The 16288-nt window shown below is 51.7% G+C and overlaps 2 protein-coding genes across 9 annotated transcripts in view; one reads left to right on the forward strand and one right to left on the reverse strand.

Moving 5' to 3' along the window:
* Nucleotides 1-4208: 4208 nt before the first annotated feature.
* LOC308677060 (trafficking protein particle complex subunit 1-like) lies at nt 4209-10172 on the reverse strand. Its single transcript, XM_081343222.1, has 5 exons — nt 10045-10172; nt 9769-9867; nt 7258-7328; nt 7006-7144; nt 4209-4905 (listed from the first exon to the last, which is right to left on the reverse strand). The coding sequence occupies exons 2-5, from the start codon at nt 9865-9867 to the stop codon at nt 4777-4779; spliced, it is 438 nt and encodes a 145-aa protein (XP_081199348.1). The 5' UTR covers nt 10045-10172; the 3' UTR covers nt 4209-4776.
* Nucleotides 10173-10262: 90 nt separating this feature from the next.
* Nucleotides 10263-16288, forward strand: part of LOC308678166 (centrobin-like) — a 30948-nt gene continuing 24922 nt past the window's right edge. For 5 of the 8 annotated variants that reach the window (XR_014028611.1, XM_081345113.1, XM_081345117.1 and 2 more), the window contains exons 1-5: nt 10486-11672; nt 11835-12307; nt 12403-12493; nt 15058-15139; nt 15721-15886. Coding sequence is in view for 7 of the 8 variants with exons in the window: in XM_081345113.1 (XP_081201239.1) it covers nt 11966-12307; nt 12403-12493; nt 15058-15139; nt 15721-15886 (681 nt within the window). In the remaining variant the exon portion in view is untranslated. Of the gene's footprint in view, nt 10395-10485; nt 11673-11834; nt 12308-12402; nt 12494-15057; nt 15140-15720; nt 15887-16288 lie in introns of those variants that run through there. The other 3 variants (XM_081345115.1, XM_081345114.1, XM_081345118.1) reach the window with 3 other exon arrangements.

Here is a 16288-nt window from a genome sequence, read left to right on the forward strand (position 1 = left end):
ATTTCAGACAAATGGCCCTCCAGTCTCTTCTTAAAAACTTCCAGTGTTGGAGAAGGGAGGGAGGGAGGAAAAAAAATAAGAGATTTGGAAGGGACCTTGGAGGTCATCTAGTCCAACCCCCTGCTCAGGCAGGAAACCCTATATACCATTTCAGACAAATAGCTCTCCAGTCTCTTCTTAAAAACTCCCAGTGTTGGAGAAGGAAAGGAAGGAAGGAAGGAAAAAAATAAGAGACTCGGAAGGGACCTTGGAGGTCATCTAGTCCAACCCCCTGCTCAGGCAGGAAACCCTAGACCATTTCAGACAAATGGCCCTCCAGTCTCTTCTTAAAAACTTCCAGTGTTGGAGAAGGGAGGGAGGGAGGGAGGGAGGGAGGGAAGGAAGGAAGGAAGGAAGGAAGGAAGGAAGGAAGGAAGGAAGGAAGGAAGGAAGCGGTTCCGTAGAGAGAGGTTTTTCCATGGACCGGAGCCTGGTTTCGTGTGCCGCCTGCATCCTGCGGATGGGGCTTCGCTTGTTTGCGCACCCCGGTTTCTAACTTGCTGCGGACCGTTGTCGGACCACAGACCGGGGGTTGGGGACCCCTGCTCTAAGCGTAGGTTTTCATTGGGAAATGTGATCAGCATTACAAATAAATGCCTACAATCTTCTTCTGTTTTTTTTAAACGAGCATGTCGTTCTTTTCGTTGCAAGAAAGAAAGAAAAAGAAGAAAGGAGAGAAAGAAGAGAAAGGAAAAAAGGAAAGAAAGAAAAAGGAGAGAGAGAGAGAGAAAGAAAGGATAGGGAGGAAGGGGAAGTGAGAGAAAGAAAAAGGAAGGAAAAAGAAAAAAAGGGAAGGAAGGAAGGAAAGAAGGAGGGAGAGCAGTTGAAAGAAAACAAGGAATTGAGACAGAAAAAGGAAGGAAGGCTGGGGAATTCTGGGAGTTGAAGTCCCACCCACCTTCGAAGGTGGAGAGAGGTCAAGGCAGACCAAGGATGGATTTAAACCTTAAGAGCGGGTGCATTATAATTCTTGTTTTTAATGTAATTTATTTATTGTATCTGGGCACTAGGGTTTAATCTGTTTTTAATTTTGGTATTTTGGTATTGCCCTGTCCTTCGGGAGAAGGGCGGTATACAAATTAAATTAAATAAATAAATAAATTTTCCAATATCGGGCTTTTAGGAAAACCTATAATCTCTCTCTCTCTCTCTCTCTCTCTCACACACACACACACACACACACACACACACACACATACGCTGACCTAGCAACCTACCTGTGTCTCATGCTGGTCTGGCTCCTCTCGGCTTCCTCCAGCGTCGTCCCGGCCTCCATCAGGTAGCTCTCCATCCGGCGCTTCTCCAGGCAACAACACCTGGTGGCCTCCACTCCTTGGCTAGAGACCGGGGCCTCCCCGTCCGAGCCCAGAGGCACCCCCTGCCTCTTGGGGCTTCGCCGCTGGGCCCCGTCCCCCCCCCGCGTCTTGCTCTTCTTGTTCAGGCCGTAGAGCTCCTCCAGGCTGTATTTGCCCCCACCTAGGGCAGCCCCCCGGCTTAGGGGGGCCGGACCCCCCCGGGAAGAACTAGCAAACATGAGAGCAGGATGACAGCAAGCGGAGATGGAGTGGAGTCCCTGTGTGGAACAGCCAGAGAGTGGCTTCTCTGGGCTGCCCCCCCCTTCCCAACCTGCAGTGTGTGTGTGTGTGTGTGTGTGTGTGTGTGTGTAGGGGGGGGACACGTGGGGGATTTGTAGGGCTAGCAGCTGTTGAGTGTGGTCTCTGTCCCGGGAGTTTTCCCACTGGGTCCTCGGCTTCCCCTCCCCTCGGATTGCTGCCTTCCGGTTGTTAGCCGCGGCCTAATCCCTTTTTTCTTGGGGGGCCGATTTAACTTAAATTTCCTCGGGTGTGCGTGTGCGTGCATGCGTGGCGGGGGTCCTTTTGCATGTAGTTTGGGAAGGGTCCACACAGGTGAGACGGCGCAAAGGGAGCGCCCCGTTTTTTTTTAGCGAGGAACGGTTCAGCCGGCCGTCTCTTTGCCGCTCGCCCTGCCGACCCGCGAGTTCTTGTGCTAGGTTTGCTGTTAGGGCGAAGCTGGCGGACGAGGCAACGGGAGTGGGCCTTGTGCGCGACGACAACCACGAGGGCGCTTACCGCAAGGAGGGTTTGGGTGAACGGGCGTTAAGGAGAACAAGCCTGGTTTTCAAGGCTGGGGAAAAAACCCAAAGGGGTCATTGTGGGTTTCAGAAAAGGCAGGCGCACAGCCACACACACCTCTGTGCATTATTCTTCACCTGTGGGAAGACGGTTCCCGGCGCTGAGTTCCTGGCTGTGCAGCCGACGAGTAGGCCGGCTCGGTGGCTCAACCGCGAGACACGGGCCAAGGTGGTCCTCGGCTACACATTTGAGGCCAAAATTCCTGTTCTTCAGCGGGATAGTTGTTCAAGGTTGGGTTCGGCCCCATTTTGCAACCTTTCTGGCCACTGCTACTAAGTGAATCACTGCAGCAGCTGAGGGAGTCAACACGGCTGTTTCAGCGAATTGGGCCCTGCTTGTCGAAAGGTCGCACAACGGTGGGTGGGTGGGGAGACACAACGCTGCAACCGTCGTAAATACGAAGCGTCTGAATTTTGATCCCGTGATGGTGGGCAGACTTGCAACGAGGGGCAAGCGAGAGGAACGGCCGGCACGTCGCTTTCTTCAGCGCCGTTGTTAACTTCGAGCGGTCATTAAATGAACTGTCGTTAAGTCGAGGACCCCCGCCTGTATGCAAGATGCTGGGCACATACAGTTGCGGCCAAAAGGGCGGAAACGCTTTTTGGGAAAAGCGTGCAGTAGAAATGCCACCTTTGGTTTAAGTTTCTACCCGTTTTTCTTCTCATTTCTTTATAACCGTAGCCTCGTTCACTTAATAATACTATTTTACATCGCTTTCTGGGCGACCGGTTCACTCTTTTGCACCGTTGCTTTAATTTTATTACGTTTTACAAGCTCACTAAATGAAAGACCACCAAAAAAAAAAAACCCCAACCCACTTCATAAGCGATCACACAACACCCTGACAAATGTCCTCCTCTCAGCTTCAATACCTGACATCATTCGCTGGATCCTTCTGTGATCTGATTGGCTGCTTGCCAAAACAAGATGACACCCCCCCCCCATTGGCTCTCTAAACGCTCGTGCTCATTGGCTACGATCTACCTGACATCAACCTCAGCAAGTTGTGGTTCCTTTTTCTGGTTATTTGGCTATAACCTTTCAGAGACAAACTTTGTTGCGTTACATTCTTGATTCAAATGATCTTTCCATCGATACCGTATTTTCTGGCGTATAAGACGACTTTTTAACCCATGAAAATCTTCTCAAAAGTCAGGGGTCGTCTTATACGCCGGGTGCTGAAACTTTAGGGACAGGGCTGGCTGGAAAACCTGGAGCGGATCTCCCATTTGGTCTGCGCAGGGAAAGCGGGACCAATTGGAGAAGAAGCTGCAGTCTGTGATTTTTTACAGGCTGGGGTCTGGGCGTCTTTCCTTCTAAAGTTGAAGAGCAGCTGCAGTCTATCCCAACTTGAAAGGCAGGTGGGGAATGCAGTAGTCAGAGCAGCTGCTTAGCTCTAAGGACACATTTGACTCAGGAACTGGGCGGGCTGGCTGGAAAAGCTGGAGCGGATCTCCCATTTGGGAAAGCTTTAGAGTGAATTAGGAAAAGTTTAATCCACTTGCACTGTTTTATGTTTACATGTTTGATGACAAACAGCCTTATGTTTATAAGTGACAGTTTTCCTACTAAGTACCTGCATGTCATAAGCATTTGAATTAAAATTACCATATTAAAATCAGATGTTTTTTTAATTTTTATTTGGTGTGCGTTGGAAGAGGGGTAGTCTTATACGGCGAGTATAGCCCAAGCCCTATAATTTAACAGGAAATGTAGGGGGTCGTCTTATATGCCCAGTTGTCTTATACGCCGGAAAATACGGTATATAATTTTATGCTAGTAAAAAAGTAAAGGTAAAGGTTCCCCCGCACATGCATGCTAGTCGTTTCCAACTCTAGGGGCTGGTGCTCATCTCCGTTTGCTCAATTTTATGCTACTAGTCCCCCAAAATGTGGTGTTATTAGCCGTCAAACCTCAAAAATACCCTTTTCCCAAGAGGTTTCCACAGTTTTGGTCACTACTGGGCTGCGAATCCCCAGGGCCAAAGACCGACGGAATGAAAAGATCCGCTGCAAAGAGAGTCTCCCGGCTATATTTATTTTTCCGAGGAAAGCTGCAAGACGACGGCCTTGCCTTTCTTAGCCCGGAGGTGGGGATGGTAAACATTTCTCTTTCCTTCTTCCGTTCCCGCACCATGAAATAAACAAGCCGAAGAAAGGAAAATTACCGCGCGGCCGCTCGTTCAGCGACGGTTTCAAGTTGACGACCGCTTCTCCCAAGGTCTGGCCGCTGCAAAACCCCCCAAAAAGGACAGTCCCGAACGGGGCCGAGATGGAGCCTAATGTGGTCCGGAGGAGCTGAGATCCGATTAAAAATTTAAAAAATAAATAAATCAGGATATTCCGCTATAAATAAAGAGCGACGGGCCAACATCCAGATCCGGTTCTTCAGAAGGGAAACAGCCGGTGACGGAGACGGTTCCTGGCGAAAAAAGTACGCCGGCTGCTCCGGATGCACAGCATCATGGGAAATAACACGGCTTGCTGCTCCTGCACCGTTCGGGAGTCCTTTGGGGGGGAAAGAGTGTGAAAAAAAAAGAAAAAGAAAAAGAGAGAGAGAGAGAGAGAGAGAGAGAGAGAGAGAGCTAGCCGGCCCGAGCGGAGAAAAAAGGGAGCGCCCGGATGAAGCTGTCCAGCTTGTTGCGAAAAAGCTCGCTCTGGATGGTCTCGTTCAAGCTGCAGAGCGGGTTTTTGACCACGTACTCCACGTAAATCTAAAGAGGAACAGAGGTGGGTGGTTAAGCGGAGGGGGGGGTGGTCCTCCTCCCCAAGCCCACTCAGCGCCCTCTCCCCCAGAGAGAGAGAGAGAGAGAGAGAGAGAGAGAGAGAGAGAGAGAGAGAGAGAGAGAGAGAGAGAGAGAGAGAGGAAACACGGAGCAGGATCACGGCCTCCCAAGCGTCCACTCTGCCTTCTTTTCATTCGGCGGGCAGGCGCTTCAGGGTTACAAGCTGAATTGAACAGAACCTCTGAACCTGCAGACGGTTCCTCGCCCGAGTAGGTGGACCCTCATGCGTTTGCTCTGTGGAAGGCAAATCCCGCCTCCTTGCAGCACTGATGTTGTCACCTACTACGGTAATGAAAGGTCTGCAAGGAAACCGCCCAGCTCGGAGAGCACCAAGGACCCCACAGTCAGTCCTTCCTTCCTTCCTTCCTTCCTTCCTTCCTTCCTTCCTTCCTTCCTTCCTTCTCCTCCCTTCTAGCGCTGATGAGGTTCCCTACTTGGGTCATGAAACGTCTGCAAGAAAACAAGCCAGCTCAGCGAGCGTCAAGGAGCCCACAGTTCCTCTCCTCCTCCGTTACTCAGTGTGGTAACGAGACGTCCGCAAGAGAACGACCACACTCGGGGAGCAGCCAGGACCCCAGTTGGACCCCGAGCTACAAATATCCTCCTCCTTCTGCTTACGAAGATCACCCAGACATTTTAAAGGAGAGTGCAAAAAAGATTTCCTAAACGTGCTGAGGCTTCCTTTTCCCTTTTTCAAATTTTTTTTAAAAAAGAGGCATTTTCCAATTTCCACAGGAAAACCTGGAAGTGCCCCCCCCCGCCCAAAAAATTCCCTTATTCCTGAAAGCCTTGAATAACTTGCGTCTCGCTGCAGTTGTGACACCGTGATTGTTTCTCTTTGAGCGACGCTCGGCCGTAGAGACGGGGAGGAGATTTTTTATGCCGGCCGGAGCTGCCGAAAGGGCGTTCGCTGCAACGCGGCCTCGCCGGGGAGGGCGACGGCCGAGGGCAGTGCGGAATAAAAGGACTGCAGCTCCATCCTCCCCGGCCGCAGAAGTGACTGCCTGTGACACGGTTACCCCGGCCCAGGGAAGAAATGCAGGCAGTCCTCGTCTTACAACCAACTCGTTTGGCGACCAAAGTTACAGCGAGGCTGGAAAACAGGGACTTGCAACCGGTCCTCACACTTAACCGCCGTTGCAGCGTCCTCTCTCTCTCTCTGTGTGTGTGTGTGTGTGTGTGTGTGTGTGCTGTGCTGTGCTTCTCATCTGTGACCTTCCCAGCCGGCAACTGACAAGCCAAGTCAGTGGAGCCGGATCCACTTCAAGTGCGTTTGGCCGATTAGACGGGTTTGTTATTATCGAAATGGCGAGTTTATATGATTGTGTCAAAGTAAAAAGCTGAGGTTTAATGTGATTATCTTGTTCTACTGCACCAAGGAACAGTCAACGCCTTTTCTTTCTCTCTTTTTCTTTCTTTTTCTCTCTTTCTTTCCCTTCCTTTTTTCTTTCCCTTTCTCCTTCTTTCCCTTTCCCTTCCCTGTTCTTTCTTTCCTTTTTCTCTTTCCCTTACTTTCCCTTCCTCTCTTTCCCCTTCCCCCTTTTTCTTTTACTTATTTTCTTTCCCTTCCCCTTCCTTCCTTTTTTTCTCTTTCTTTCTCTCTTTTTCTTTCTCTTTCTTTCCCCTTTCCTCCCCTATCATTCCTACTATTTTCTTTTGCATTTGTGTCTTTTATATTATAAACAGATTTTAAAAAAGGTCTAGACCAGGGGTGTCAAATGCACGACATCACGTGACACATCAACTTTTTTTTGCCGTTGCTGGCAATGGGGCGGGCATGACCCCTCCCCCACTCTACACACACACACACACACACACACAAATTAACAAAAAAAATGGAGCTGGATTCACTTAATGACTAGGTGATTCACTTAGGAACCGCAGTGATCCGCTCAACAACCGTGGCACAAAAGGGAAAAATTGGGCACGACCGGCTTGCTTAGCAACGGGAGATCCCGGCCCCAGGGGCTAGTCGTAAGAGGAGGACCGCCTGTAGCGGAAGGGGGGGAACGGCACGCAAATCCTCACGTAGCTGTAGATCTGGTGCAGGACGTCCTGGATGTTGCCCACTCCCAGGTCGGTGTTCATGACCACCTTGAGCCCGCTGGGCGTCTCGTAGTAGTGCAGCTTGTACTTGCTGGTCTGGAAGGAGAGGAAGCCGTCCTTCCTGCGGGGCGGACGTTAAGGGAAACGCAGCTCCGGCGGCTCCTAGGAAGGGAACTCCCCTGGGGTCCTCCCCTCCCCCCCACCCCCGAAACCCCCCAGTAGGGGAAAGGATACATGTCCACGGGGCTCATTTTGCTCACGAAGGAGCGGATGGAGAAGAGCATCCCGTACATCAGCTTGAATTCCTGCCAGGCGGAGCAGAGAGAGAGAAGGGAGGAGAGGCTGTTAGGGGACAACGGAGGCACAGAGTTGGAAAGGGGTCCGCAGAGGTCCTCTAGTCCAGCCCCCTGCGCGAGCAGGAGACCCTACACCAAGGGTAGGCAACCTTGGCTCTTTTACGACTCGTGGACTTCAACTCCCAGAATTCCTGAGCCAGCGCTGGCTCAGGAATTCTGGGAGTTGAAGTCCACGAGTCGTAAAAGAGCCAAGGTTGCCCACCCCTGCCCTATACAGAATCACAGACTTGGAAGGGGACCTCGGAGGTCCTCTAGTCCAGCCCCCTCCCCGAGCAGGAGACCGTATATAGAATGACAGAGTTGGAAGGGGACCTCGGAGGTCCTCTAGTCCGGCCCCCTGCTCGGGTTGAAGTCCGCAAGTCATCAAAGGGCCGGGTCTGAAGGCCCCTGCATTACGTAAACGCAAGAGGGCCGCCTCTAAGCTCCCCCGAAGGTCTTAAGAGCCGGGGTGTCTAACTTTGGCAACTTTTAAGACTTGTGGACTTCAGCTCCCAGCATTCCTCCAGCTAACTCTCAATGCTGGGAGTTGAAGTCCACGTGTCTTAAAAGTTGCCCAAGACCGGACACCCACCTTACAGAGCCTTATGTGGTTGTTCCCACGCGAAAGCTGCCGGTCTGGGGAGATTCCTGTACTACAGACAGAGAACCATAAAGTAACTCGCTTGAACTTTAGATGCGTGGGCCTGGCTGTTCGCCCCTGACGCTTCCTCACAATTCAGAGATGTTCAAGGGTGAAACCAACGATCCAGGAGCGATGGGTTCTTTCCCCTCTGCTGCAGCTCAGAAGCACAAGCGCTAAGCCGTTGTTCCTCTTGCAGCCAGAACGGGAGCCCAGCGCAGCCGCGGCCGAAGCGCATGTAAGCCTGACCTTCAATCAGCTTAACGGGTTTTTTTAATCCATTAGCGCTAAGCCCTGCTCCCTTGGAAGCCCACCAAATTTGTGAAAGATTCACATTGGGCGAGATTAGCAGGAGACCAGGCCACCCAATCAGAAAGGCCCATTTGAAGGCCAGGTCAGACTGAAAGAAAGCACGTCGGCACCAACGGACGGAAACGGACCAAGGAGAGGAGCAACTTGGGACTAAGGAGAAACTTCCTGACGGTTGGAACAGTTAACCAGTGGAACTCTGTGCCTCCAGAAGCGGTGAATGCTCCAACACTGGGAGGCTTTAAGAAGAGACTGGACAGCCATTTTGTCTGGAATGGTCTAGGGCACAGGTCTGCAACCTGTGGCTCCGGAGCCGCATGCGGCTCTTTCAGCCGTCTCCTGCGGCTCCCAGTCCTCTGCCATGTGCAATCCAAAAAAAAAAAAAAAGTGGGACTAAAAAAGTTCAACCAATCAATTCAAATATGCAGGGTAGGTGCATATCTCGCCTTGGCTCCACTCTTCAGTCAAACCCTGTTCTGCGCATGCGCGCATGTAGGTGCATGCGCACACATTTCTTGTGGCTCCCAGTTTTTCCTTTTGTGAGGGAACCGGTTCCAAGTGGCTCTTTCACTGTTTCAGGTTGCTGACCCCTGGTCTAGGGTTTCCTGCCTGAGCAGGGGGTTGGACTAGATGACCTCCAAGGTCCCTTCCAAATCTTCTTTTTCTTCTACTACTACTATTATTATTATTAGTGTGAAATGGTGTAGGGTTTCCTGCCTGAGCAGGGGGTTGGACTAGATGACCTCCACGGTCCCTTCCAAATTTTTTATTATTATTATTATTAGCAGTACTACTACTAGTAGTAGTAGTATGAAATTGTGTAGGGTTTCCTGCCTGAGCAGGGGGTTGGACTAGACCTCCAAGGTCCCTTCCAAATCTTCTTCTTCTACTACTACTACTACTACTACTACTATTACTATTATTATTAGTGTGAAATGGTGTAGGGTTTCCTGCCTGAGCAGGGGGTTGGACTAGATGACCTCCAAGGTCCCTTCCAACTTTATTATTATTCTTCTCCCCTTTTGCGACCTTCCGACGAGCCAAGTCCACGGGAGAAGCCGGATTCGCTGAACGACGGCGTGACTCCCTTAACCACCCCAGCGATTCGCTTAACGACGACGGCGGCCGGAAAGGTCAGCTAGGTTGGGCTCAATTGCGGTCGTAAGTCGAGGACTGCCTGCACCGGGCTCCCGTGGTGACTCTCTGGGCTTTCATAACGATCATAATTGATATCGCAATGATAATCGATTCGTTAATTATAATAACAATCTCCTCCTGTAAAGAAACCAGGTCAAAAAAAAAAAAGGGGGGGCCGCAGGAGAGACCCCCCCCGCCCCACCGAGCCTGGCCGAGGCCTCTGAGCGCGTGCAGAGGGCATGTTTTCCCCCCTCCCTCCGTGTGTTTGTGTTTGTGTGTGTGTGTGGGGAGGGGGAAATTGGGGTGGGGGAGTCGGAGGCTCACCTCCTCCTTGGAAATCCCGGCCTGCTTCTTGCGGTTCCACTCGCTGTAGTGCAGGCAGGCGCCGTTGCGGTCGAAGAGGTAGAGATTGTGCACCGTCATCTTGGGACGGGGGGGGAGACAGGGGGGGGGCGCGGGGGACCCCAAGTCAGAGCCAGGCCGCGGGAGAAGCCCCCTCAGCCACCACCAGTAATGAGGATAACGCCACCCATCATCCACCCCCCGCCCCGGCTCAGATTTTTTTTCCGGGGGCGGGAAGGACCCCTCCCCAATATTTACCTCAGCCGCCGCTTCCGTCTCTATGACAACCGCCAGGCCCGACGTCCCTCGACTTCCGTCGCGGAGGTTGCGTGCCCGCGCGGCGCCACGAATCCCGCTCGCTGATTCGTCCAGCCCGCTCGGCCCGCCCCCCCCTCTCCCCGAGCGTGCGCCGTCGCCGCACTTCCTGCAGGCCTTGCCCCTCCCCCCGCTCGTACGACTGGAAGCCTTGCCCGGAAGGAAAATGGCGGCGTCGGCTTCACCCCGTTCCCGCTCCGAGGCTTGGCCCGGCTCTGCACTGGGGCGACGAAGCCAAGCGGGGGACCCGGCGCGGACCGGGACGGCGGCCTAGTGCCTGGCGGGGCAGCAAAGTGGGTCTCAAAGCGAGGACCCGAAGCGGGGAGGCTAAAGGGACGGGCAGGGGGCGCTGGAGGGGGGAGGGGGACACGGTTTACCTCAGGGGTGGGGGAGGGGCCCCGCGGGAGGAACCCCCCCCAACAAATGTGCAGGACTCCAGCTCTTATTGGCCAACCTGAGAGCTTGGCCGAGCTCGTGTGGGATGATGGGAGATGGAGTCCAAGGCGGTGGGCCAGCTGAGGAGGGCCAAGGGGTGCAAGGGGGGGGGGGTTTCCCGAGGGGAGCCATTTTGGAGCCCACGGTATGATCTCTGTGTGTGTGGGGGGGCGGTTTTTGCTGCTCCCCGTTTCTCCTCAGTCCTCTTGGGGTTTCCTGGTGGTCTCCCATCCTCTGCCTCTGAAGGTTGGCTAGCTGGTTTTGGTTCATGCACTACCAACCTTGGACAGCGACGTGGGGAGGCCTATAAATTTAGATGATGATGATGATGATGATGATGATGATGGAGGAGGAGAAAGAGGAAGAAGAAGAAGAAGGAACGGGAGAAGGAGAGGAAGAAAAAAAGAAAGAAAGAAAGAAAGAAAGAAAGAAAGAAAGAAGAAAGAAAGAAAGAAAGAAAGAAAGAAAGAAAGAAAGAAAGAAAGCAGAAGCCTTGGGTGCCATCCCAAAACAACTGGAGCACCACTTGGACACCATCATCGGCATTGACAAATTCGCCATCAGTCAATTGCAAAAGGCGGCCTTAGTAGGAACGGCTTCCATCTTGCGACAAGATCTGTAACGCCATCAAACATCCACATCTGCCTATCCCGGGTCCTTGGGAAGGACTCGATAGGTAGACAAAAATAATTTTAATTGCCCTGTACATCGCCCTGAGTCCCTCGGGAGAAGGGCGGTTATATAAATCTAATAAATAAATAAGTAAAAATGCCAAATCCAGTGTGAACATCTGGCTGACCGTGCAATGATCAAAACCCAGAAAAGTTTGCAGCAGAGTGGACGTGACAGTACCTGGAGACAGCGGGGGGAAAAAAGAGAAAGAACTGGGAGAAGTTCACAAAATACCAAAGACCTGCAAATAGAACGACCGGGGCAAAAGCAAGCCACGGTAGCACCAACAGCCTTAGGTGCCTTGGGCTGCCACCCCCCCAAAACATCTGGAGCACCTTTTAAAAGACCTTTAAAACCCTGACAAAAATCCCCGTTGGTCAATTACAAAAGGCGGCTTTGCTTGGCGTGGCGAGGATGCCTTTTAAAACCATCCAACTTTCACCTCTGGCTATTCCAGGTCTTTGGTAAGGATTTAGTTAGCGGATAGAACTGCCAAATCCATCTGGCTGACCGTGCGACAAATCATTTTAAAAACATCCAGGGGAAGGCAGGACTTGTCGCCTTGCCTTCTTCCTTTGTGCTCTGAATTTCAAGTTCTTGGTTTTTTTATTTTTATTCCTTTCCAGGACCGGTTTGGGAGGAGCCCTCTTGCTTCCTTCGCCCAGTCTGCTGCTGCCGGCATTTGGGGCTCCATTATGACAGAGGTCCCAGTTTTCCGAGCTCAGAATGCTTGACCTTCGCTTCGGACCCTGGAATCATGGCGGAGCAGAGCTTCCCCCGGGCTCTGAGCGCTTCCCTCCGCAGCGACGATCTCTTAAGCGACATGGAGCTGCTGCCAGCCTCCGACCCCCCCACTCCTGGGCAGCAGGTGCCTTATTCTCAGCCGGCCACCCCGTACACCTCCAAAGTGACCACCCAACTCTACGCCTCCCTTCACCAGAGCCGGCAGGCCGAGGCACAGGCCTTGTCTCGGCTGGAGGACCGGCACGGCTCGGCCCTGGCTAGGAAAGCCATGGAGGCCGATGTCGATCTGGACACTCTAGCGGAAGAGCTTAGCCACCGGTTGTCCGCCAGCGTGGAAGCCAGCGCTTTTAGGCAGGTGAGAGAGTAAACCCACTGGGATGACGACCCTCCTTCCCCCCTGCCCCAGGTTTGCAGGAAAGCTCGGTTGGCTAAACCCCTCTTCTTTTGCAGGGTGCCGTGCCCGAATCCCGCCACATTTCCGAGATGGAGAATGTGCGGTGCCACCTCCAGAGCATGCTGCGAGGATCCAGAGATGTGCCTGGTGAGAGTGGGGAAGGGGGAAACGGCCTGGAGGGGATGGGAAATGAAGGAATGAATGAATAAAAAGCCTTGGCCGTGTTACGGGGGCCCGAGAACAGATACAGTATTTAATTTTTTTTAGAAAGCAGCCTATATTGCTTTTATAAATAACGTAAAGTGGCAAACGTACAGAATATTCCTTCCTCCTGGTTTCCTCACAACAACAACCCTGTGAGGTCGGTTGGACTGAGAGAGAGGACAATTGGCCCAAAGACACCCAGTCAGCGTTTGTGCCTAAGGTGGGACTCAAACTCACCACCTCCTGGTGATTGGCTCCAAGTCACCCAGCCGACTTTCTTGCCTAAAGCGGGACTAGAACTCACGGTCTCCTGGTGATTGGCCTAAAGTCACACAACAGGCTTTCTTGCCTAAGGCGGGGTTAGAATTCACTGTCTCCTGGTGATTGGCCCAAAGTCACACAACGCTTTCATGCCTAAAGCAGGACTAGAACTCACCGTCTCCTGGTGCTTGGGCAAAGTCACCCAGCCAGCTTTTGTGGCTAAGGCAGGACTAGAACTCACCGTCTCCTGGTGATTGGCCCAAAGTCACCCAGCTGGCATTCACGCCTAAGGCCGGACTTGAACTCACCATCTCCTGGTGACTGGCAAAAGTCAGCTAGCTGACTTTCATACCTAAGACAGAACTCACCGTCTCCTGGTGATTAGCCTAAAGTCACCCAGCCGGCATTCATGGCTAAGGCAGCACAGCTGGTTTTGTGCCAAAGGGGCAACTAGAACTCACCATCTCCTAGTGATTGGTCCAGAATCACCCAGTGGCTTTCATGCCTTAGGCAGACTAGAACTCCCTGTCTCCTGGTGATTGGCCTATAGTCACCCAGCTGCTTTCGTGCCTAAGGTGTAACTGGAGCTCGTCGTCTCCTGGTGATTGACCCAAAGTCACCCAGCTGGCTTTCACGCCTAAGGTCGGACTAGAACTCCCGATTTCTAGCCTGGTGCCCTAACCGTTAGACTAAACCAGCAGTCTTAATTTTCTAAGAGAGTTTATTTCACAAAACAGAGTCCCCCAGTTTAGTGCCTTTGTATCTTACGAGTCGGACTTGGATCCCCATTGATGCTAAAATTGGGGAACAGTAGAACAGTTTGGGCTACAGCGATAAGCGTGAAGGTTGCAATCCGTTGCAATAGGATCCCTGAAGTCTTGGATCTTGCACTTCTCTCCTGCTCTGGTGAGAGTTGTAGGGGAAGTTGTCTGGTGGGAAAGAGCAGGGCCACATGTGAAGGTCCAATTAGACTGATTTATCGCTAAAAGCCTACGCACAGGACTCTTCTATCTGAACTGCTTTATTGCTGAAAGTCTCTGCACAGGAATCTTCTACCTAAAGTGCTATATTGCTAAAAGCCTACGCACAGGAAACTTCTAACTAAACTGCTTTATTGCTGAAAGCCTATGTGCAGGAATCTTCTAAACTGCTTTATCGCTAAAAGCCTGTGCACAGGAATCTTCTACCTAAACAGCTTTATTGCTGAAAGCCTGTGTGCAGGAATCTTCTACCTAAAGTGCTTTATCGCTGAAAGCCTGTGCAGAGGAATCTTCTACCTAAACAGCTTTATTGCTGAAAGCCTGTGCACAGGAATCTTCTAACTAAACTGCTTTATCGCTAAAAGCTTGTGCACAGGAATCTTCTAACTAAACTGCTTTATCGCTAAAAGCCTATGCACAGGAATCTTCTAACTAAACTGCTTTATTGCCAAAAGCCTATGCGCAGGAATCTTCTACCTAAACTGCTTTATCGCTAAAAGCCTGTGCACAGGAATCTTCTACCTAAACTGCTTTATCGCTAAAAGCCTACGCATAGGAATCTTCTAACTAAACTGCTTTATTGCTGAACGCCTGTGCACAGGAACCTTCTACCTAAACTGCTTTATCGCTGAAAGCCTGTGCAGAGGAATCTTCTACCTAAACAGCTTTATTGCTGAAAGCCTGTGCAGAGGAATCTTCTAACTAAACTGCTTTATCGCTAAAAGCTTGTGCACAGGAATCTTCTAACTAAACTGCTTTATCGCTAAAAGCCTATGCACAGGAATCTTCTAACTAAACTGCTTTATTGCCAAAAGCCTATGCGCAGGAATCTTCTACCTAAACTGCTTTATCGCTAAAAGCCTGTGCACAGGAATCTTCTAACTAAACTGCTTTATTGCTGAACGCCTGTGCACAGGAACCTTCTACCTAAACTGCTTTATCGCTGAAAGCCTGTGCAGAGGAATCTTCTACCTAAACAGCTTTATCGCTGAAAGCCTACGCACAGGAATCTTCTACCTAAACTGCTTTATCGCTGAAAACCTGCGCGCAGGAATCTTCTCCGCTAACAGCACCTGCTAGGCGTTAGATAAGAATCCACAGAACTCAAGGGAGGCCGGACGTGGTTCCCTTGTGGGCTACCTAGGGATTCTAGGCTGCTTTCCCTTTTGACTCCGCCCCCAGCTTCTGCCATTCCTTCCCCTACAGAAGTAGTCCCCGAAAACTGTGCCGGCTTTCAGCTGACCTTTTTCTGCTCTTTTCTCGCAGAGGGCCCGACGGTCACGCTGGAGTCCCTGGAACGCAAAGATGACGACTCCTTTGAAAGCGACAGCACGGGTGCTCTGCTCAAGTAAGACTCCCTTAGCTGAGTCGGGGGGGGATCTCTTACTGCAGAGCACAAGGAAGGGAGCTACAAGGCAGATAGGCAGGAAGTGTTCCCCCAAAAGGGCCATTTTTTAAAAAAAGCCCAGAGCAAACATGGTAATGCAGGTAGTCCTCGACTTATGACTGCAGTTGGGCCCAAAACGTACGTTGCTAAGTGAGAAATACGTTTCCTGAGCTGTGCCCCCTTTTCTTGCCACCATTGTTGAGCGAATGGCTGAAGTTGTTAAAGGAGTAACACTGTCGGTGAGCGAATCTGGTTTTCCCATCGACTTCGCTTGTCAGAACATCCCAAAAGGGGGGGGGGCAGCACGGGACGCCGCAACCGTCATAAGTATGAGTCACTCGCTGAATCTTGATCACCTGAGTGTGGGGATGCCGCAACGGTCGTCAGTGTGAAACACAATCGCAGGTCACTTTTCCGGTGACCGTTGCAACTTCACTTGGCGTTGTGTCAAATTTATATCGCCTCCGCTGCGGCCATGAAGGAAATTGGCAGCTTGGCGTCGAACGTCCCCGTTGCCTTTCACTTTTTTTCGCTTCGTTTAGTGCCCGTCCTCAGCACGAGGTCTCCCCTCCGGGATCCCTGGCCAGCTTTGAGGAGCTGTTCCCGCGCTATACCAGCCTGCGCCTGGGTCACTTCCACAATCAGGTCTCGCAACTGGATCCCCGCTTGCTAAAAGACGCTTTGGAGAAAGAACAGGCCCGGCGGAAAGTGAGTTGCAAAGCATCGTGGGTAAGCGAGGGCATGAGGTGCCCTGAACCAGACGCTTTCCTAACCGGCCTTGAGAATGCTAGTTTGGGGCGCCTTGTTTGTCCTAAACCCAACCCCCGGAGGGAGGGTGTCCAACTGGGCCACTTGAAGAGCTGTGGACTTCAATTCCCAGAATCCCCCAGCCAGGATACTGTTTTTTAAGTTATGTAGACTTCAACTGCCAGAATCCCCCAGCCAGGATACCGTTTTTTAAGATGTGTAGACTTCACCTCCCAGAATCCCCCAGCCAGGATACAGTTTTAAGGTCTGTAGACCAGCTCCCAGAATCCCCCAGCCAGGATACAGTTTTAAGGTCTGTAGACTTCACCTCCCAGAATCCCCCAGCCAGGATACCGTTTTTTA

The sequence above is a fragment of the Vipera berus genome (assembly GCF_964194415.1).
Source record: "Vipera berus genome assembly, chromosome: Z".
NCBI classification, from domain to species: Eukaryota; Metazoa; Chordata; class Lepidosauria; order Squamata; family Viperidae; genus Vipera; species Vipera berus.

Bases quoted from the DNA above. Each gene is read 5' to 3' on its own strand.
- LOC308677060 (XM_081343222.1), bottom strand. From the start codon at position 9,867: ATGACGGTGCACAATCTCTACCTCTTCGACCGCAACGGCGCCTGCCTG. The intron at 7,329-9,768 runs GTGAGCCTCCGA...TCCGCCTGGCAG, and splicing joins CCGGGATTTCCAAGGAGGAG to GAATTCAAGCTGATGTACGG. The intron at 7,145-7,257 runs GTATCCTTTCCC...TCCGCCCCGCAG, and splicing joins AAAATGAGCCCCGTGGACAT to GAAGGACGGCTTCCTCTCCT.